At 39.8% G+C, this 23,729-nt stretch overlaps 1 protein-coding gene across 2 annotated transcripts in view; it reads left to right on the forward strand.

Moving 5' to 3' along the window:
• The window catches only part of rgs3a (regulator of G protein signaling 3a), a 153,038-nt gene that overhangs the window by 28,691 nt on the left and 100,618 nt on the right, over positions 1–23,729 (forward strand). The window contains exons 9-14 of one of the 2 annotated variants that reach the window (XM_041058710.1): positions 6,037–6,104; positions 18,113–18,194; positions 19,219–19,324; positions 19,864–20,296; positions 22,421–22,460; positions 23,254–23,606. In XM_041058710.1, coding sequence (XP_040914644.1) covers positions 6,037–6,104; positions 18,113–18,194; positions 19,219–19,324; positions 19,864–20,296; positions 22,421–22,460; positions 23,254–23,606 — 1,082 coding nt within the window. Of the gene's footprint in view, positions 1–6,036; positions 6,105–13,564; positions 14,402–18,112; positions 18,195–19,218; positions 19,325–19,863; positions 20,297–22,420; positions 22,461–23,253; positions 23,607–23,729 lie in introns of those variants that run through there. The other variant, XM_041058707.1, reaches the window with a different exon arrangement.

Below are 23,729 nucleotides of genomic sequence, written 5' to 3' on the forward strand. Positions count from 1 at the left end.
AAAACAGGAATACCTTATAATATATGAAGTAATTGTTCAAGAAAAACTATCTAATTGATACTTATTATATTCAGTTTTTGTTGACAGTGTCGGAGCTCTGTTAAATTCATCCATGATATTTGAGGCTATAGTTCGTGGTGGTGTTGTTTTGGATAGCATCAGATTGTAATATGTTCCTGTTATTTTTTCCACCTCCTGCAAACAATTCTGGGATAACTGAGGCTGTATCCTTTCAGAAATGTGTTGTGGTCAGTGCCTCTAAAACAGGAGAAGAACCAATACAATAGATATTTGTAAGTCTCTTGTACTGTAATTATTAGACTGAGATCTATTTAAGGCAGAATGACAGACTGAATCCTTTAGACAGCCATCTACACATCGGCAATACCAACCGATTTTTCAGAAGAACAAATGTGTTTGCGTTTCCATGGGATCAAGATTAGCCCAGTTTCATTGCATCCCATAGTTGTTCCCATCCACTGTCTGCACAGATGATTCTGGAAAAGGAAGATATAACTCTCTGTTAGTTGTTAAATTAAATCAGTTGTATGCATGTCACCCTGTTCTCAGTGGGAGATATGGCTTTTAATGACTCAGTTTTCATGGTGAAAAGATCAGCTTACCCAGCATCTCTCAGTCATTCCAGTTGTTTAGGACATGACTTGTGTCCCAAATGTGACAAGAGGGCATCAAAAAGTTTAATAAACATGTCAGCAAATCTTGACATTGGCTCACTGATTTTTTGTTTTATTGAAACTAATGACTGGTAGGCCTGGTGGATTTAGTGGATTATCCTGAAGGCCTACAGGGATCATCTTCATCCTTCAGTATTCCCATAATGTAGATGTAAGATGTGGAGCATTTGACCTCTGAAAACTGATGGAAAAAGAAAAGCACTTTGATCTACACACAGTTATCCCGTTGGTCTACTGAAGGATGGAAATGATCCCCATAGACTTGGGATAGATAAAATAGATAGATAAAAAAAAAATGTTTGCTGCATTCGAACTGCACATAGAATAGACATGTATAATAAGTCACTGTGAAACTCAGTTCAACAATGAGAAAAATTAGCATGTTTTAAATGTAATTAATAGGACAGTATAGGATGTGTGTACACGTAGTTATAGAAACAGCCTGCAACGCAGTTGTACCATAAGCTGATTCATTTTCTTCAGTCTACAAAATACTTATGACTCAAAGTGCGATTGTAACACAGGGTACGGTAATGGCCAACCTGATCAAAGGGAACATATAAAGGAACTGAGCTGGATTCAACAATTTAGGCTGCAGTAACCACTCCACGTCTGTTCTTCTATGCTTCAGGATCAATTTGTCCATTGACCAACAAAAGCGCCCTGAGGCTCAAGGCTGCATTCAGTCTTTATAGTGATGTGCTACACATTTACTGATGTATTTACCACAAAGAGCTACAAGGCTAACAAAACATTGAATCTTAACATAATTTTACGTTATTGACAAGAAAATTTCACTCGGAACCTTTAAGTTTTTATTGACATGTATCGTGAGAGAGATGTTGGGAGTTTACCCCTCCACTTCTATACAGTTGCCAAATGTGCACATATTGACATGTATGTCTGTACTGTCAGTCCTGGACGATTATTGATTTGTTGTTTTCCTCATGGATACTCATGTCATCTGTCATTGCCATTTATTTCTTCAGCCAAAATAATTTCGGTCAATCGCCAGAAAATCTTGTAGCTTTGTTTACTGAAAACTACGCTACACCAAGCATGCCTCCTGGACCTATTAACTTTCTTAATGTCAGTCATGCTGCATTATTCAGACCTCTGGAGGTTTGTAAGTCTGTACTTGTTCTGCACTCATATTTTCTCCCTGTTACTCTGATCTCTGTATCAGCTCCTCTGTCGTGTCCGTCTATGTGTAGAAATTGACGTGCAGAAAGAGGTTCGCTTGTACACGGAGCCCAGTTGTAAAACATTCCACTCTAGTTGTTCAATAAATTGAGGCTTTTGTCTAGCCATTGCCAAAAAGCTCTTCAAATGACTGTATCACTTTCTAAACGAAACAGTGTGTGGGTGAAAGGGATAACAACATGAGCAGGAGTAGTAGTACAGTCGACTCACACTGCTTAACTGGCATTTTATTCTCTCTAAGTTTAACACAGTCCAATTTATTTAGATCAGCTGGAGAATTGAGTATAATTCCCATGTGATTAGGAGGTTTTTAATGAATCCATATTGTTTACAATTTAGATTTTTTTATATTTATGTCTTATTTGTTTTTATACCTTTATCTTGACAGGAAGCTTGAACTTGACCTAGTTGCTTACTAAGTTTTCTTTACATTCACTGTAACTTAAATATAGCTGTTTTTGGCAATATTTTTAATTTTCAGCGATGTAACTAGCTTAACTATCAACCAAAGTGGAGTGCTTGGCTGTATCAAAAATCTCTTTCATTACCAGATAGTAATGCTGACATCTAAAATTAAGGCCAAACAACTGTGGAGAAGCGTAATCTTTAACTTTATTTTGTCTGTGTACTTTGCATATATTTTGTCAAACTCACATCCCTTGTAAAAAAAAAAAAAAAGTTTCAAAATAACTACAATCAAAAGCTCAACATATTTTAGATGCTCTACTTCTGCAAACACTGTCACAGCAGCCACGTCAGGCTCAAATGTGCTGCCACCCAGTCATCATTGTGTTAGTGTCATTTCTTAAAATCTTGCATTTGCTTGTCCACATCAGTTAATTTCTTTATAGGCTGTGTTAGTTCTTGGTGTTAGCAGTGTAAACAATCATTTCCTAGTACTCGAGGTGATTTTAAGAGACTCAAACAGTGCAGTGAAGTGGAGGCAATCTTCTCCCGTCTTGGCTTTTCCACTCTCTCTATCAAGTATTTATTTGTTTGTGGGTGACAGGAGGTGAAAAGAGAGGCTGAGTGTCAAGTGAGTGAGTGGTGCAATGAGGGATTGGGGCAGAGTCAAGGGCTTTTTATGTCCTGGCAGATCTGAGACTGGCTGATTCAACTGCAGAAGACTGCCAGCACCTTTTGATTTCTTTTCTTTGCTCTCGCCCTTTGCATGTCTTCATTTTCTGCCTCTTTTTGGGTTTTTTTCCATTTGATTTCATTGTCTGTCTTTCTCTAATCCTCTCAGTTTCTAATTCCCTTCTTTTGAATGCATTCCTTTTTTCCCCCCATTCCATGATTTTCTCTTGTGTATACTTTTCCCACTGTCCACTATTTCCATCTCTTATTGTCCCTCTTTATTTCCCCCCATTTTTATGTCAGTCATTCTGGATGTTTCTCATTGCCAGCTGCTCCACGTCTCTCCCCTGATATGCCCCATGTTACTGATGTCTTACACAGACAAAAGGCTTCTCTCCTGGGCTTGATGCCAGCCAGGTTAGCCCCTCTCTTTAGCTGGACCCCTTGAGGTTTCAGATTCACAAGTGGCAGAATCTCTCTTTTTAAAAAGCCCCAGGGTTACGATGGCAACCACAACTATGGGATTGGGTCATTTACTCTGGGGTTAAACTTTAGGGTCACAGAGGAAAATAGAAACTGTGTCCAAAATATTGAGAGGTGCTTAACTGTCCACACATGCGGACTGTTCTAAGTAGATTACAGATATAATTTAAACTCATAGGTGTTTTGCCTGTTACTGCACTTAGATTTTTAGAATCATGCTAAAGAGGCAAAATACTCAGGTGTGTAAAGTCAGGATGCTTTCAAAAACAATGCTGTGAATACTCTTATTTATCAACTTCATACAGTATGCACAGAAGTGCAGTAAACAGAAAAAAAACTTAATCAAATCAGTGTTTGGTGTGACAGTGACAGTTTTTCAGTGTACTTTGCAGTTAGATTGTTCCAAGCATCTTGGAGAACTTGTCACAGTTCTTCTGTAGAGTTATTGTCGCTGAATATAGCTCTTTCTGATTCTGGATGTATGTTTGAGCTTGTTATGGTGTGCTGCAGAATGAATTTGGGACTGATCAGACTGTGAGACTCCTGTGAGAATAAGAATCTAAACATATAAAGTGCCTTAAACATTTACACAGCACAGTATGTGTACTAAGAAGGGAACCTGCTTTGAGTGAAATAGGAGACATCTTGTGTATACAAGGAGGTGTAATTCTGAAATTTCTTTATAGGAAACTGAACATTATCAGACATAAAACCATATTAGACATAAATTATTATGAAAATGAGAAGATATGTATATGCTTTAAACGATGAAACCATGTCTGGAGGGAAGTTTTTTGTTTCTATCTGATGTGTATGTGGTCTCTTTTGACTAACCATTTAAGGACTGGCTCTCGACAGCCTTGGATTCTTGTGAAGGGTTGTGACGTTTTGGACGATCTTCATTGCAATTTGGTGTTAGTGGATAACATTAGAGGAGCAAGGGTTAGGTGTAGCTCTTGGTTGACCTCTTAAACTCTGCTGGATGCACAAAGATCCATCATTACAAATCAACAAATACTCCATGACAAACTACAACATTTGTTTGTAAAAAGACACATAGAAACGTCTTCTGATCTGATGCCCTCATTGGCGCAATGATATCATTTGTCAGTGCCTCCCAAAACTGAAAAATAAATCTGTTTTATGGTCTGAAAATGCTGTGGTTAACGTTTAGTTAGGTTTAGGCACAAACACAACTTGGTTAGGGTTAGGAAAAGATCATAGTTTGGATTGAAATAAGTACTTTGTCAACTTTAGCGGGCCCTTATCATCAAACATATAAATAATAGCCATTTGGTTAAGGTTAGGGAACGCTTGTGGTCATGGTTAAAGAAACTTTGGCTGACATTAGGAAACAGGAAACAAACAGTGGTCTCCAATGGTGCAGTCCTTCTTTGTTCCTTTCGAGAGTCATACTTACTACAGGTGCTAGAAGACTTTGTCACTTCAACCTAAGCATATGACTGCTGCTGTTGTTTTTCTCAGTGGGACAAGACATCTCTATTTCATTTCCATTTCCTAAGCAGTAGAACAACAAAAAGATGGTGTTTTGGATTGGAATATTTTGTTGCAATACAGACTGATACCATCCCATTGATGTGATGCATGAAGAAAATTCAAAATATAAATGTGACACTATAATGCAGTGTTACAATGCGTTTTTCCAACTTTAAAGCTGCTTAAGCAGACATTTCAAGGTATTTGTGTGTATATAATGGGATTATTCCCACTTCTCGCAGAAGGTTACTGATCCACTTACACTCTTTTACTTGTGTTGGGGCTGTTTGGACTGGGTTGGCACAGTTTGGAAAATAACATTTCACAGTCTGGGGTAGGATAATTTCTCTGCCATGGTGATGGAGGCAGGGGTGGTGATGGAAGGGTATAGAAAAGAGAGGGGTAAGGGAAAGGATAAAAACATGTTTGGAGGCGGACGGTTGGGTTCTCTGTGTGAAGTTATATTGACAGAGAAATGTGGAAACTAAGAGGCAAAAATGTATAAAGTGAGTGATGTAGACAGACGTAAAACTGAAGGAAATGCAGAAAGAAAGAGACAGAAAGAGAAAACAGGGAGAGGGAGATCTGCATTGTGGCCCAAAGCTGAATGCTGCCTTTATGAGCAATAGTTAAAAGGACACTGAGGCGTGAGTCCCTGTAACCATAGCAACTTCCCAGGAGCCCTGTGACGGACAGATAATAGAGTGAGAGAGGAGTTCCTTTTCTCTTCTTCACCCCTCCCTCCCTCCCTTCTTCCCTCCTTCTCACTTGTTCTCACTTCCACTCCTCTCTTGGGCAGTTTGTTGGATCCTTGCATCTTACGGGATTTTCCTTGACTCGGCTGGCCTGTTTTTGCCTTTTATGTGCGCTCTGAAGTTTGAATCCCAGCCCAGCGAAGGCTGCTCCAGACAACTGTTGCCATAATTGCTTGTTGTTATCTTTCTGAGTCACTTTTATGGACTCTGTGAACTATTTGAGGACTTTATTTTTGTGCATCCAGAAAGCTGTTTTGCGTTGGCACAGAAAGAAATGTGCTCCAAAGGCACTGTCTCAGCCCGTGATTCCTTTGTCTACATTTCAGAGGCTGTGCTGTCAAACCATGGTGCTGCCCCCGAGACCAATCGCCCTGAGAATATGCAATGCTTAACAGTAAGTATGACTAAACCTTTTTTTTTATATATGTCCATGTAAAGTTTTACCATGCTTATATCCTTTGCTTTTTCTGCTCTTTGCGTGGGTGCAAGTGAACTTAAGTAACTGAAATATTGTGGAGGTTTAATTGTATGTAGGGACATAAATGTCTAATTAAACTAATTGTTGCATGTTTTGCTGAGTGTTTCTTTATACATGTACATAACTTATTTTTTCTTTGTTTGTTGGTAGTTTGCATGTCCTTTAACGTGTTTTAATTATTGCGTTTACATGTGCGTGCACAATGAATGAATAGGTCTATATAATATATGTAGTAGTTGACCCGAGACATTGCACCATATCCAACAAACTCATCATGCATAAACATGCCTTCAGTAAGATATTTGCTGCATGAATTCCATGTTACACATTCTCAGCAACCGTAGGAACTATGTACGCATTGAATCATGCGTTTGAGCTTGGAGCAGTGAATGGGGCAAGATGTCATTTCTTGGAAGACAATATATGTCAAAAGGCTCAGTTGCATGTGAGTCACATGTGAAGCAGAATGATGGTTTGTCATGAGAAAGGTGAAAAGCGAAAGCGCAGTCGGATGTGATGCCAGTTTTCATTTTCTGTTCGGGGAAATCACAGAGTATTCTCCTCACTCGTCCTTTAACGTATTGTGGCTTCTTAATTTTGTATTAATATTTCAGATTTGATGTCTCTTTAAAATGCATTTTCTCAATTTCCACATTGTTGACTGTTCAGTGGCCGTGCATTAGTTAAAAATGAATGAGGAGGACCACTTAAACTGTTTACAGAGACACAGGAGGATGACTGATGATACTTTAACCCATTTTACAGCAGAGGAAGAGGAAACAATGATTATTTAAGTCCGTATTTATTTGAGAGCAGCAGCGATAATAACAACAGGAACAGAAACCTATTTGCATGCAAAGACCTTGGTGGTTCACTGGATTAATTTATGGTTTGGGACCCATAATGGACATACTAATGCCAAAAATGAATACTTTATTTTTATCTTGTGCAGATTTTTGTGCTCGGTCCCCAGTGCACTGCAGTTTGTGTCACTACTTACTGCTGACCTGTAAGAGATTCATGCTGTTGCTATCAGTTCTATTGGGAACTTTCTGGATGAATCCCATCAAAGCATCTTTATTTTAACAGCTGGGCTGCAGCCTGTGATACATACACCTTGACTTGTTGGACAGTCTTGCGTAGAAAAGGTTGCTCAGAGAAAAGTGCACTTGCTAACATCATTTAGCAGGCTAGATATTAGATAGCTAGCTAGTTAGATGTAGCCATTTGAATAGCTGAATTTTTTTTATGCAGACTGGTATTATCCCTCCTCAGCTAGATTTACACTGTTTCTTTGCTTTTAAGCTATAGCAACAAAGCATGATGCTTACATCTCAGCTGGCAGTCAAACCAGTCAGTACACAGCAGCACAAGGACCTGCCCTCCCAGAGGCCTGGAGGCCTAAAGAACCTTTCTGATAGATGCCCAAGCCCTTTTTTCTTTCTCAGTAATAAAACAATGAAAATGTTAAATTTGCAAATCACTTTTACTTTACATTTATATTGTGACAGAAAATAGGCGTGTGTTTTTGAACTTGGGCTGGAATGAGGAAACTTTAAACAAACTAGATGATTCATGCTGTTCCCACTGTGATAATGAGCAGTATTTTAAACATGTCAAAACTGCTGTTACACTGGGGAGTTGAGTCCAGTGTGTAAGTTGTACATTGGCTAGATTACATTTAAAATGTCCTATGCTGACACAGAGAAGTCAACATTTAAACACACAGTAACTTTTCATAAATATGGACTGATTTTGGAAGTGGTGGACTTGCTTAAATGTAAATTGGAGCCACCAAATCTAGTAAATATTAAAATGAGAAACAAATATATAGATGCTCATAAACTAATAATGATAATTATAATAATACATTTTATTTATACATAACTTTTGAAGGCAATTAAAGACGCTTTACATGGATAAACGATTAACAAAAAGAACACACAAAAACAGAGCAGCGGTGCAGACAGTATTAAAAGTCAGTGGGCGAAAAGGAACATATACAGTAATGACTGTTGGCAGAGGAGTGATTCTGTCTTTATTCCCTGAGTCATTTGACCCTGCCTGCAGTGTCACACCAGAGATAGGATCGCTTTGTTGGTTATGAATGCTCCATCTTTTTTGCATGCCTTTGTTGACACTATAGCTGTGGGGGAAGATTTATTCTTCATATTTAGAATCTTACTGGGTTCTGAGTTGGCAAATTTCCAGAGTGACTTTCATGGAAAATTGACTCTGGCTTCTGTTCCCACACAATGCCAACACAGATAATACTTTAGCAAAATCACGTTTACAGGTTAAGATGCATGTGTGTCGCTGGCTATGTTTGAATAGGGCCTGTCTTTATTGCCTCGTGTGCTGGCCCACACGAGGCACATATTATTCTTCTGTGATGCATCACATATCTGTAACACAAGGTACTTGTTATAGATGGAGCAGAATCTGAAAAAAGAGAACCGTATACAGGCACTTGAAAAGAAGGTTATCAAACAGCTTTCAGTCCAACTACACTTTGTCTGATTTTTCTACAGCGTATTGTCAGAAAACAGACAGCACTTGAGCGTAAGCAGTAGCCTAATAAAACAAACTGACAGACCCTAAGTAAAGACACAGTGGAAGCCACAACCACACATAGCCGAGTCTGCTATAAGAGAAGTGCCCCAGTGTGCTCCAAATATGCTCGCCACAAACAAGAAAGAATTCACATTCACACTCAGAAGCATAGCCCTAAACATTCAGCTTTCAATCATACACACTGCTTAGAGGACAAAAATCCAGCAAAACAGGTTATAGCTTTAATCATGAGATAAATTTTTATAAGCAAAGTTGGAATGAAAAGAGATCTTAACTTTGATGTCTTGTCGACAATGAAATGTATTTAACCATAACTGTTTGTTGTGCTTTTGAAATGAAACATTATCCTCACGTTTTTTTCAAAAACGTTTCTTGGAGACGTTAATGAGTTCATTCCCCAGCAGGCATTCAACTTCTAAATGAGCTTTAAAATCCATCATTTAGGTAGCCTCTGTACTTGAAAGCATTGACAGTTCTTTTCCTGTGGTGTCCAATTTGCCATTGTTTTCTAGCAGCACTGCTGTGTGTAGTGGAAAGAGACTACCGTCTTTGCATGAAGAAGATCCAAAGTGTGAAAAGTCACTGCTGTGCCTTACATGGTTACCTGAATCCAACAATACTGCAGATTCCACATGTGAACAGAGCTTGTAACTGTCCAGAATGTACTTAGAGAAATGCTGTTTGTTGTATCACAGTTATCAGCTGAAATGCCTCTCATGCACTTGAGATTCCACCAGTGTTACACAATTAAGAACAAACCTTCAAAACAAAAGTGTAACTAAGACTACAGCTACCTTTAGATTTGCCTAATCAGTTGAATTCATAAAGCTGTTTGGCTGCTTGGCAATGCAATGAAGCAAAGAGGGAAGGTAATTGAATAGTTTTGTATCACCAAACTGGATGGGATTCATCAAAAATAGTCGGTTCTTGCAATACACATGGGTATCATTTTGTTTAAAAAATGTGGCCATTATGACTTCGACAGTTTGGCCTATTCAACAGATCAGTGTGTCAGTGAAACGTATCCGTGTTTCTTTTGAAACACTCCAGGATGTGAACTCTGTGGAAAGCAGTGCTCATATGGAGTTACTGTAATAAGCTTGACTGGGCAGGATTAGAGAGAGGAGCTCACTTTCCTTTCACCTTTCACACACTCGTCCTCTATCTACGCGTAACGCACATCAGACACACACAGAAACATAAGTTAGGGATTACTTGTCTCACAAAGGAGTGTTACTACCTTTGACCCTGTGCTTATTTGTTGCTTTGTGTATCTGATTCACTGTACTTGGCACAGTTTATCCCAAGCAAAATGTTTAATTTATGTAGAATTGCAACAGATTCATTACATTCCTTACATCGCTTTCTAAATAGTGAGGCTGAATCTAGTATGTCAAGAGCTTGAGAGGATTTCCAAGTCATATGGAAGGTGAAGAGGGCAGTACTGATGTGGTGCAGCACTGAGATGGAAAAGTTTTACATCCGCGTTTGTAAATGCTCTTTTCCTTTCTCAGTCCTGCTCCCTCCCTCCCTTTTAATACTTGTTCTCTCTCTTCCTCTTTATCTCCGGGTGAATCAGAGTAACAGATGATTGTGCGGTTTGTGTGGAATAGTCTCAGCGGAGAGTTAAGGGAGGGGGAAAAGCACATTCACAGACTAAATTAGTGGAGAATGGAAAACCTTTTAGACTTTCTCTTCTTTTCTATACTCGTTTTCTGTTGCCTTGTCCTTGCTCCCTACCAGACCGCTGCGTATTTCCTCTTTGGCTGTTGTGGCCTCCTCCACCACCCCCTCCTCCTCTCTTTTCTTTCTGTTTTCTCCCTCCGTCACCCCATGGCCATCACCCATACAACACAAAGAGCTCCGTGGTATCATTAACTGCCCACTCTTTACCTACTCAAACATTTTTCAGTGTTTGATGATGGCCTTACACTTGAATAATTTCAGTGATTTACACAGGGCTCATTTAAGGCTTTGGACACTTCAGATGTCGGTGAAGATAATACTTGATATCCACAAAAGAATGTCCCTCAGAAAACCACAAGGCTATTTCAAGAACAATTTCCTATCCACTGTCTACACTTTTACAACTTCCCTCTGCATATTTGCTTAAAATCATTGTATTTAGATAATTACCACATTTGGGATAAATTATAATCTAAAAAATGTCACACCAATCAAGCTCTGTTATTTTGCTTTGTCTGAGACACTCAATTTATCCAAGAGCTGGTGTTCCCATGGTTTGCTTTTTAAGATAATGTTGGCAAGAATTGTAGAGAACCTCTGACTTTAGATATGTTGGCCTGTCATGAAATGTTCAAATATCTCCATAGTGTGAGTATGAGAAAATGAGTGTTCCCTCAGATCACGACAATGATCATCTGAAGCAGAGATTATGAATTTGACCTGCAGCACAACAAGTGTTCATTTCCTCACTTGTCTTGTCAGCAATTGCTAGTTATGTTTACAGGCAAAGGAAAAAAAAAAGCTATCTGCTGATGCAAGTGGCAGAGGGTTCATGAATATTGGCAATAGTTGCGCCCTGGACAACATGTCCCCCTGCATCACTTTGCTTGTCAGCTAGCATTAGCTCCTAAACCGTCTCTGTGAAAATGGGTCTGACACTTCTGTCTGACGGGAAAGATGGGAAGGAAGGGTGAGGTGAACTGAAAAGAGGACAGTGAGGTTAGATTTTCTGGCCAGCGTCTCAGAATAAATGAAGAATGGTTAGTTTAATTGCCAGGACATATCCCTTTGTGAGTATTTTAGGCCTTGGGCCCTGGCTGTTCCTAACCCTCATCTGTTCTCTGCTAGATGCAGGATGTGTGTGTGTGTGTGTGTGTGTGTGTGTGTGTGTGTGTGTTGCTATTCTGCACCTTCTTTTAATTTGAAAGAAGTTACAGTTTAATCCACAAACCCTGAACCTCAGATTGCTCCAGATGAACAAGCCAGAGCACTGCATGTACTCTGCTGCTATTAGTGTGTGTGTGCCTGGGTGAATGAAAGGCTTTGCAAAGACCTTTGTCCTGCTCAGGTTGAGAACTGCTCACGGTGTGGTGTGTGGTGTTTTTTTTTTTAACAGATGTTCATGGTCCTCACAGGATGAATTTTTACTCTTTATATTTCTACTCTCTTTCGAATCTTATTGGTTTGTAAAGTACTTTGAAGTTCACTAATCTGTGGATTTCAAAGTTTAATTAATTTGATTTATACATTTATCAGGCACTAAACTTAATTTGAATCCATTCCATCTCACAGTCACAATATTGTGCACAATGCCACCTCCAAAATGTTGCACCTGTAGTGAGTGTAGTTATGAATCCATATACTTAACTTCCACAGTTTGGGTTTTAAGTGCAACTTGAGATGTGACCCTGAACTTGGCCTTAGACCCATCTTGTGTGTTCACTGGCGTGGAAGACGCCCCCTCCATTGATAGCTGTTTATTGAGGTCAGAAAGAGAGAGGGAGACCGATAGAGAGAGAGACAGATCCCACACTACTAACCACCAGATTGGCCTCGTCTGGCTCCTAGACAAGCTTTTCAAACTCTTCTTTCACTCCTCTCCCTAAGACATGCTTTCTTCTCTCCCTTTCTTCTCTCCCTCTAATCCGTCCTTCTGCCTATTTAGAGGTGAACAGCGCAGCATGAAAGAGAGAGAAAGTGTTTTTTGTGTGCTTGACGGGTAACCCTCGCCCTTTTGAAAAGGCAAACAGGGAAAAGCTGCCATTACTACTGGCATGAAGGGATCTTAAGACAACGGCCTTTTCTGCCACTTTATTAGCATTGTAGAGACTAGTGTGGCATCGCTCCTCGTTCACCCCTCTCTTTCTCTGTCACTTCTCTGTCCGTGTTTCATTCCATGGGCCAGACATCCAAACAACAAAAAGGAGAAGAGGCAAGCTGGGAATTAATGGGGTTGCTAGGGGTTAGGCGGGCCACTATTTTAGCCATAATTTAACAGGCTTTTTCCTGCGCTGCTGCTGAGGTGGTGTTGTTATTTTTTTGCAGATTACCACCTCTTTCCCAGGCATACGGATATTGAAAACAAAAATAAAAGTCATGTTTGGATAACTGGAAGAGGAGGGGAGATTGTCAGAGTTCACAGACCTGTGAATTTCCGTACTGTGTGGTTAAAGGGCTGAGGGGGAGCAGCTGAAAGGAAAAGCAGAGGAAATATGGAAGTTGAAAACATAACAAACAAGCATAATGTCTGGACGGAGACTAGGGAGTGTGGGAGCTAAGGTGGAAAGACTCTGATGAGGTGTGAAGTCTGATTGATGTGTGTGCATGTGTGTGCGTGTGCGTGTGTGTAAAGTATGTGCCCCAAACAATCTGCTATCATTATCTTTTGTTGGGAAATGTGGCCATAAAGTTGTTACTCCTAAAGTTGTAAACAGTCAGAAACATTTCCATTTACAGTCCACTGCTGGACAATGGTTTTCATACTTCTGCCTGACCAGCCAGTCCTATTTAAAATCCTGCCTTTCTCACTCTAATTCATTCATGTCTCACTTGTGCCACCTACATTAGTCACTACAGTGTGTATTTGCAAAGGACTGAGAGCAATAGCACCTCTCACAACCTCATAGTGTGGACTCAGGAAGCAAACTGGCCTTATCGGGGGCAGGCACACAAAGCTGTCCTGGCTGTGTGGTGGCGAGGTATGCATAAGTGCATGTGTGTGTATGTGTGTGGAGGGGGGTGGCGGTGGGAGGCACTTCCTCCTATTCTTCTGCTGTTGAAGAGTTCCCATGAGTGCCCCAGCCAGGAGCTACAGTGTGGCCTGAGCAGGCCGAGCCAGCGCCAGTCTCGCCTACATGACGCCGCCACACACTCTCACACAGCTGATGTCAGGCGCTACTGCAACTGCTGCTGTTCAGGCAACAAAGCAAAGAAGCTGGACATTGTCTTGCGGGATAGAGCAAATGCAAGAAGAGAGGAGAAGATTGAAAACATAAAGGAAAAAAGAAGGGAAGACTGAACTGAAGTTTCAAAATAATCGAGAGGAAGACATGAAGCTGTGGATAAAATGATGGGTACAGACTCAAAAAAAACTTGCACACAGGAATATGCGTTGATCACTGGCCTTGTTACTAACAAACCTTGAATGGACAAGAGTGCAGCTGGAGGTCAATCACAGAGTGTTGCTACAAAGAAAATTGAATCTAGACTCATTAGAAGAAAGCTGATGCAGAGTGGCGGCCAGTTTGGCTGAAAAAAAAAAAAAAATTCTCCAAGGACCATTTTTGTTATACTCAACAGATTCCTGTTTTCCAGCAGGGTGAGAAACAATATTGTTATCTACAGCCACCTCAGCTGGACTGCACTAGACACTGCAAGACTAAAACCACTCCAACCTTCTTTTGGCTGCTGTCACTGTTGAGATGATCCATAACACCCTGAAGTCCACCCAGCCATCGGAGCACAGCCCCAGGAGCACACACTCAGCCGCACAAAGGAAGCTGTGGAGATACTCGGGCTGCAGAGGAGCTGGCCAGGTGGAGAGTCACCGTCGCAGTGTGTGTGTGCTGGCTGCAGACTTGAACGCTGGAGAAGGAGGAAGAGGAGGAGGTGGCGGTGTGATGCACACTATCCACGGGCTGTGCCACCTGTGCATCGGATGTAGGCTGCCACAGGTGTGTCTGTTACGGAGATTAAAGCGAGGGAAGGGAGGAAGAGAGAAAATGTGCATCGAGTGCACAGTAACAACCAGTGATTGTGAGAGAGAGAGTGACTGGGAGAATGAATGAAAGGTGTGAAAGTTACAATCTCTGATCATTGTTTTCATAATTAATTTGCAGAAGATAAAATATATTCCATAGCTGATATAGCTGCAAAACAGCAAAAGCTGTACCTAAAAACCTGAAGTGGTGATATCTTTGTTTGCTTACGGTCGGATGTTAATATTCTGCCATTACTGTGCGGAAGAAAATGCACTTTCAACTGCATCCTGGAAGATATAATTGCCCTGAAGCGAATGTAGATTCAAAGGATGTGTGTTTCTTGGGAGGGGAAAAGTAGCTCTCTGTCTTTTACATTATTTATCCTTCACATAGTGAGAGAAAGATCTTGATGAGAGGAGACAAATATTTGCTATGATATGAACAGATGCCGCTTTCCTTATGTAAGCCACTTTGTGCACATCTGCTTTACACTGTTTAAGAAAGGTAAATCCAATGTAATGATAAAATACAATTTAATTTACTTGGATGGAAACAAGATTAAAAAAAATCTATATAATTTGAACAAATACAAGAGACTAAAAAATGAAGACTGCAATCAGAGAATCACAGAATATTTGTAAGACTACTCTGACATGACAAAAATACATCAGGGCACATCAGCGCACCATGTGCGTGTGTATTTGGTGTGCTGTCTAAGTCACTGAACATACTGACCCAGATAACATTGTCTAAGCACATACATGTGTGTAATAAGTAGATTTCATTTAGATGATACTCACCTGTTGGCAGTTAATGTTATTGCTGCTGCACTGTTGGAATGAAGACAGGACATGTACTGTAGTCGTCAGGAGGAGATTGGCAGGATTTTTGCTCCTGGCTTCACACAGTCATGCCTGAAAGGACCGTGGAGCAGTGAGGCATGAATGTAAAAAGGAAAAAGCTCTGTCACACATTAATGTACTCATACTGTACACACACGGGTTTTTTCCCATTGGGTGTGTCTAAATTCTTAACAAGAAAGTTAAAATCTTTTAGTCTAGTCAGTTCTTCCACAGTCCCTTTGATTGAATTATTAATTCATCAATAAGACCCTGCTCATACAATTTAAATATTTAATGCATGCTAAGAACGTCTTACCATTCATTTATCTTCATTCATTTTCAGAAAAATGTCTTGGGATTGAAGCAGTGAAAAAAAAAATCACTTAAAGAGCATTCATACTAATTTATTGTTTTATTCTCGTGCCCTTCTTTCCTGTTCTACTTTGAGAATAATCCCTCTGCTTTCATTTAGAAGTGGAAAAGGGGGTGTGGGGCTGCTTCTCTTTGGCAGAGCAGAGGGAGTCCAAGTGTTCGGACTCCGCCATGCTTACAAATTGAATTAACGCTGCAAAGGCTCTGTAGTTTGGATCCAACCAATCCAAATTAGGCAGCTCTGGGAATTCCCTTAAAAAGTGTACAATGTCTGAAACAGCTTTTGATAAAAAGACATATAAAGATAGATAGATAGCAATCTTAACTCTACTTATTGTCAGTCACAGTCATTGCTTTTCTAGATTTTCTTTCACATTAATTTTCAAGCTGATCTTTCAAAATATTATTGACTCCGTTTGTTGTTTGCCTTCCTTAATTCCAGTGAAATGTTTTTTTTTTGTACCATCTGTTCCACCGTTTGCCTTTGTCATCTGTTCTGTCACGATCACTTTTCCCCACTGCCCTCCTTTACCACTATTTAATCTATCTTTCATTTGTTGTATTCCTTTTTATCATTTTTTCATCTCTTCTCCTTCAGTCTCTTCCTTGGTTTCTGTGTAGCTCATTATTTCCTTGCTCTGCCTTTGCCGGTTTATCTCCATTTTTGTCACGCAGCCAGATCAAGGATGATTAGTTTATACCCGTCTGTCTTCATACAAAGGTATACACTCAAAGCAGGGCAACAGTTATATGAAATATAATACTGTCGGTACTTTTTTTTTCTACAGTTATGAATGAAATTGAGGAGTCATATGCACACCTGTATATGTGTGTGAGAGTCAGTGTTTCTTAAGCCTCAGAGGAAGGTCAAACTACTTATAAAGGGTGTCCTGACATGCCACGTATCTGTCTCCTGTGGCGTGTGTTTGTGTGTGAATGTCTGTAATACTTGCAACAACTCAGCAAGAATTATAAAGACGTCATCACATCGATTTTGTCTCATGAGGAGGTTAAGTTTCAGACACATCAAAGGTACATGTGTACAAAAACAGATGCCAAGCCTAATTTCTTTTGTGTGGCAGGGAACAAAGTCAGCTGTCATTCTCTAGCATGACTAATTTTTTTCAGCAATGTCATTTTGGAGGTAGACTGAAATAGAGACAAATTCATGGGACCTAAGGGTAGAGAAATATGGTAAAAGAATTGTGGCCCCACACACTGTGACACAGGCCACATTAAATCAGTGGACTATGAGAAACCACAATCGTACCCGACATTTTAGGGTCATCACGGGCTTCAGGCCCCTGAATAATCACTGTATTTCACTGAAGTTGCTGCGTCTTGCTCATGGGTAGACTTGGTAATTTAGTAGCATATACTTGTAGTTTTCCTCTGCTGTAGAAAAAAAAGAGAGAGAATTTGTGGGGAGGGATGTCTGTGTGTTTTGTGCCGCTTGTTGTCAGCAGATAAGACTGGAAAGTGAGATGTTTTGGATGGAACTTTGTTGACTTTGGCTCAGATTTTTGGGCACAGGTACTGAATGACGATGTTGGGTCAAAGAGAAAGAGAGACAATGGGAAAGAGTCATCAGCATTGGCTGTGTATATACTCTCTGTGTGGATACAACAGGAACAATGTGTGTTCCTGTTGTATTTTAAAATAATGTATCATAATGTTGAGATTTGTCAAACGTTTACATTGCTGATTGGATTTAGTTGATTGATTCCAGTAAAATCCATCCACATCCGTCAATGTGCCCATCTATGTTTGTTTTTTTTAAATACAGAATTGGATTAAAACACTAGAAATATAGGGCACAACAGTCTGACATTATTTGGATAGAGATACTGTACTTTACTTCTCTCCTATACTTCTCTCCTATCCTGTAATATCCTTACTCTCCTGCTGGGTGCTGCTTACTTTTATAGTAAAGAAAAGAAAAAATATTCTGACAATAGATTATGAACTCATTAAGAATGTAAATCTTGAAGCAACCCTGTGACAGATCACATTTTACTGTGTTACTGATCACATTTCATTGTGTACACAACAAACATTGTATATTGTGTATGAAATGTGTATGTTTTTGTGTGAGAGAGACTTTCCATTTGTATTAAATAGAAGAAATCTGCTTTCAGTAGATTCAGTATATGAAACTCTTCCCCAACTACTGGACAAAGAGTGTCTTTCTTTTTTCTTTCTATTGTAGTTGTTTTTCCCTTTCTTTCAGCTAATTGGATTCACTGGGAAACTGCTGTCAAGACAGTTTTAATAGGAAGTAGAAATCCAAATCTACTTAATCGTCCTGTAGGAAGGAAGCTGATTATTTTGCCAGCATGCTACTTTTGGTCTCTCAGGTTGTGAGAGAGAGAGAGAGAGAGAGAGAGAGAGAGAGAGAGAGAGAGAGAGAGAGAGAGAGATCCGAGCTTCCTATCACAAAAATAATTGTTTGTGTGTGTGTGTTCTGCAGGTGACCATCCTTCGAGGAAAGGATGGATATGGCTTCACCATCTGCTCGGATTCCCCTGTGAGGGTACAGGCTGTTGATCCAGGCAAGTTTTGCATGAACATGTCAGCGTGAATGAAACTCAACTTTCCAGACAGAAGTTGTTTAAATTTTGAGCTCTTCAATGCCCTGCACTGTCTCTAGACCTAAATTGCTTGAAGATGGAAAATTCTTACTTACTCATTTTTACTTGGGGCGTCTCATTGCAACTCCTCATGCAAGTGCCAAAACTCAAAAATGGTACATTTATAAATTTAAAAGTAGCCGCAAGCAAAATTACTTACCAAAGTGGATTTGATTGTAGTACTGTCAGGCTATCAGTAATGTTTTTCATTTTTACTTCAGGTCTTCCACACAACACTGATTTCTAGTTTTAATAATATATATGAGATGAACATGGCTTGACGCTGCACAGTTCTATATGATATATAAAATATATGGAGTCAAAGCAGGGAGCTGAGCTGTTTTTCCTGTATTCCTATTTAAAGGCACTATGTAAACAATATGGTGATGGCACAGTTTATAGTGAATGTTGGTTGGTGTTGGTTATGCTCAGTTTGAGATCTCATGTATACGCCCTGTACATGATGAAAGTTTCACGTCACCTGTGGTTGTTTTTTTTTTTCTTTTACTCCACCGGTTGTAGCTTTGAGATTTACCAGTAGGATTGGCTCAGTCAGCAGGGTGTTGCAGTTAATAGGGTGCCTGTCAGTCAAGTGGACAACAGGGGAGCCAAGCCTCCAGGTTGGCAGGTGTTCACCTTACGGCCTTGTCTTTGAACGAGATGCTGAATCTTGAGCTGATGGCTTCGTTGTTGTCCTTGTGGAGAGATGAAAGGGATTCAAAACAGAATTTTACATCATGAAACAACAGAGTATTTTATCTCTATTAGAGTATTATTTTATTGTTTCATCTTTACAGTAATTTGTCATTCTGTACATCCAAGACTGAAAGAACAAACTAAATACATAAAGGAACTATAGCCTTCCTTGAACAGCATGAATGGTGCGTGAAAGTGTGTCATGATCTGATTTATTTATTTATTTTTTCCTTTCTCTTCACTCTGGCAGGGGGTCCAGCAGATCAGGCAGGTCTGCAGCAGTTGGACACGCTCCTGCAGCTAAATGGTCAGCCAGTGGAGCAGTGGAAATGTGTGGATTTAGCCCATGCTATCAGGTAATGTCCCCAACACACCAGAGGATTATGGGACAATTAACACTGAATTGTTGGAGAATCTCGTTCAGAGGCTTATTCAGGACTCAGGACTAGTGATTTGTAATGATTATCTAATGGACTGAGCCATTCATGTATGACTTCCAAAAGAAGACCTGCAATGTACGAATAATAGGCTTTACAGTGAAGTGTGAATTAGATATTGTGATGTCAGTAGTTTATCAGGAGTTGACAACATAAGCTCAGCTATGCTGTTGATCCCCTGATACCCTTTTCTCATTAACTATTCCATATATATATTTTCATGATGCAGTTACATTTCATTAACAGAAAAGAGGTAGATAGATTTCAGTAGGTGTTGTGATTTTATTGAATTCTTCATATAATGCAAATACAATGTGCAAGAAAATGCTTTGTTTACATGATGCATTATTTCATGTAATTTAGAAATTATTCATTTGTCATACAGCTTCACAAAATACTTATTATACATATTTATTCCCATGGATTTTGTTTATCTTTACCTTTCTTTCTCCCTGCAGAAACAGCGCCAATGAAATCACAGTGGTGGTGTGGCGCACCGGTCCCTCAGCTAAGCCTAATTTCGAGGGCCTCATTCACCGTCCCTCCTACAAGCCCTCCACCTCAAACTATGACGCTCCCTCACCCCCTACCCGTAGGCGTGCACCAGATGTTGGCACCAGCAAAACCCCCCCAGCTGTACCGCCTCTCCCAGCCCACCACCGCGCCACTGCCGCCCGCAGGCTGCTGGTCAACGGCTCCGAAGCTGGAAATAGCAGTGGCTTGGGCATGGGAACCCTGGCGTGGGGGGCCCAGGGAGGGTCAGCCGAGGAGCTGGATGGGAAACCGCGACACCTGCACCACCCTCACACTGCCACACTGAAGGGTACCAGAGTGAAGGCATCTAACGGGGACAACTACATCATCCTGGCGCCCATAAACCCTGGAAGCCAGGTACCGCAGACTGGTGGCGGGCTGCACCTTCATCACCTTCTTCGTCCTCCTCATCCTCACCATGGTCATATGGTGGCTCATCCTAGATATGTCTCCTTACCTTACATCCCTGGTGCTGATAGATAGAAAGACTGTATTTACACTGTGTCTGGGCCATCTGGGTTGGTTGGTTACAACTCTCACTGATGTTGTGCTTTACAACATGTTTTGAACATACACCATATAGTTCAGTCATGTGGCTTTGGGCCTTAGACTAAGAAGCAACAGGAGACAATAACATATAAAATACAGTTGTTGATAATACATTGTATGTCTGTACTATGTGAAACTTTGGCAGTTAAACAGTTCATATTAGGAAATCAATGCATATGTAGCATTTATCTTACAGGTATCTTATAGATAAATCATCTGTCTTCCATGGATTATACATCAGTATTTTAAAAACAAATAGTTCTAGCATTTAAGAAAGAGAACAAAATTATTACTTTAATACATATTTTATTACAATTCACATACCATATTCCAAGACTGGTCCATTACATAATATTCAGTTTTACATTAAGTATAACATGTATGTACATGCACAATATGACATGTACATGATGTTTTTATATAGCATGTACTGATGGCTGCATCTAGTGACATTATGTATATGAGGTAAAATCTTTTATCATAAAAACAAAATAAAGCAAATTCATTAAATCAAAAAGACTGAACTGAGTTCCTCAGCTATCACCCTTTAACAATACGATACTAACCTATTAACCACCTCAGGCTAACAAACATGTTGAACCAAAAGTTCCAGGATGTGTTTGAGTCAGTCTTCCTGCAGCAGTGCCCTCTGTCTTTTATCCATTGCAACCTGGGTTCAGCCAACAGTATCTAAACAGTTTATCCAGACTTCCAAAACATTTCTAACTAACTAAATCCTGTTGCTGTTACATGTGAAGTTCATGGTTAAGTTGAATATTATGTCCCATTTCTCTTCCTCTAAGTTTGATTTCCACTAAGTTTCTCTGTGTCTTGAAGCTGTGTGTGTGTTTGTGTGTGTCATGTGTCTGTGTGTGCTTCATGCAGTGTCCACCTTCATCCATAAATGCTTCTCAGGTTCTGGCTCAGTTAAGGATTGATTTTTAAAAGGAAGAGCAGAAGCTGATTCAGAGAAATGACAGACAGTACATTGAAAGAAGAAGTTCAGGGTGTTCAGATTAGAGTTACCAACATAGTGAACAAACATTCCCCCTTCAAACAGCCACCACTTCTTTGCCACACAAATAAAGAGGCAAGGATTTGGTTAGATTTTGTGGTGGAAGGCTAAATATACCGAAAGCCCCTTGGAAATGGGTCATGTCGGTGGCATGTCACACTGACACAATACTCTGATTCACAAGGAGCTTTGAAAGCCCACTCCGCAGCTAATATTTATTGTAATAAGCTGGCAGAAAAGTATGATAATGATATGTTTTTAACATTTTTCAACTTTCCAGCTCCTAGTTCACGTCCTCTATTAATCTGAACAACATGTGACGTGGTGGCAGCTTTCTCTCTTTACTCCCTCAGTTGATTTTAATTTGTTATGACAGGTAGAAACCATCGCTGCCTCACGGAGTCCAGTGCAATTCAAACAGGCTCAGCTGAGCCCTGGAAACTAAATTCAGTACTGTATAAGGACCCGTAGATGATAATGTCCAGCTTGGTCCTGAAACACAAACTCATGGTGTTTGTGCATTCAAAATGAAAGTATAGCACACAAATACTACAGAATAAAATCTTTAAAAAAAAACCCCCAAAAAACAAACATTCATATTTTAGAGACAAAAATCTGTCATATTCTTTAAAATGACAGTTCTCCTATATTATACTATATTACAATATATAGTATTATTACAATATGTCTCATCACAGCCCTTGCCTATCCAGATAACATCACGTCATAGAAAGTTAAGACCAGAATCATGCTTCAAGTTTCAATATATTAAATATTTAGTTGTAAAACAAAAACATACTGTATCTTACTGTTTTGATATGTTGCATTTAACTTCATTCCATTCTACATGTAGTTTAGATGTCAGTTAAAACAAGTATTATTAATATTAATATGATTTCATATTATTCTTCTTTCAGATCTTGAGGCCTGTTTACCAAGACAACCAGGGAACATTAGGTAAGATTTTTATGTTATGTTCATATTCCTGCAATTTCTTGTAAATGGCTACAATGAATTCTTTTGGGTGTTTTGGATGAAGGCCAAGTTGGCTTTGATGTCTCTCTTATTTTGGATGTTAATTAAGTTTTTGACTTCATATTTCAGGTTATTGTTAATTTAACAAATATGATTGAATTCACTTAACATCTTGCTCCCAAAAAGAACATGAAATTAAAATGACCTTAGAAATACAACGAATGCAAAATACTTTTGTTGGTCACTGTTTGAATCCTGTTCTAAATGACTTACAACATTCAATTATTATTAGTTTCTTTCTTACTGTCTGCTCTTTGTTTTTGTTGACAACTATTGCCCCAAATTTGATGCCTGAGCAGCTACGCTTGTGTAGCCACATCTCTGTAACACCAAGACCACGAAGGTCTGGTGAACTTTTAAAAAATAGTTTGACATTTTGAGAAGTATTTTTATTTGCTTTCTTGCTCAGAGTTAGATGATAAGATTGATGCCACTCTCTTTTCTGTGCACTAAGCTAAGCTTAGTCTCCTGGCTCCATCCTTAGATATAGTGTACAGATGTGAGAGTGGCATTGATCTTCTCATCTAACTCTTGGCAGGAAAAAGTGAATAAGTATGTTTTCCAAATGTCAAACCATGTGTAAGCTCTGTGAACTTAATGAAAGTGATTACTTCAGGCGCTAATTACTGACAAACCATAAATGGCCCCAGAAATTACAGCAAACGTAATCTATGTTTTAATGTGCAACCTGCTTCACTTTCTTTTTGTTCCTCAGCTGCCAGATTATACCCCACACGGCAGGCCTCTGGTCCACCACCCCTTGATGGTGGTAGTGGTGGTGGTGGTGGGGGTGGGGGTGCTTTTTCTGGAGGTGTGAGTGGGGGCGGCGGAGGAGGAGGTGGTGGGGGTCTTTCTAGCCGCACCGGCTTCCTACGACGGTCCAACAACTCCAAGATGACAAAGACCTCATCCACCTCCACTAATGCTGGCAAGCCCATCTACCAGCAGCAGAACGCCAACTTTGCCAATTATCAGAACTGTACCATCGTCCGCTCACATACTCCACATGGCAATTATGGATATGTCAAAGTGGCACCCAAGATCCTTATCTTCCCCATCTTTGTTCAGGTAGGCCAATTTGTTTGAATATTTGTGTGTGTTTATATAGAGGTTTTACGGTAAAACTAACCTTAAATTTAGTTTTAGTTTATTTATATTTATTGTATATGTTTTAGGGTAAACAATCACATT

This window comes from Toxotes jaculatrix, chromosome 16, assembly GCF_017976425.1.
Source record: "Toxotes jaculatrix isolate fToxJac2 chromosome 16, fToxJac2.pri, whole genome shotgun sequence".
Lineage (NCBI taxonomy): Eukaryota > Metazoa > Chordata > Actinopteri > Toxotidae > Toxotes > Toxotes jaculatrix.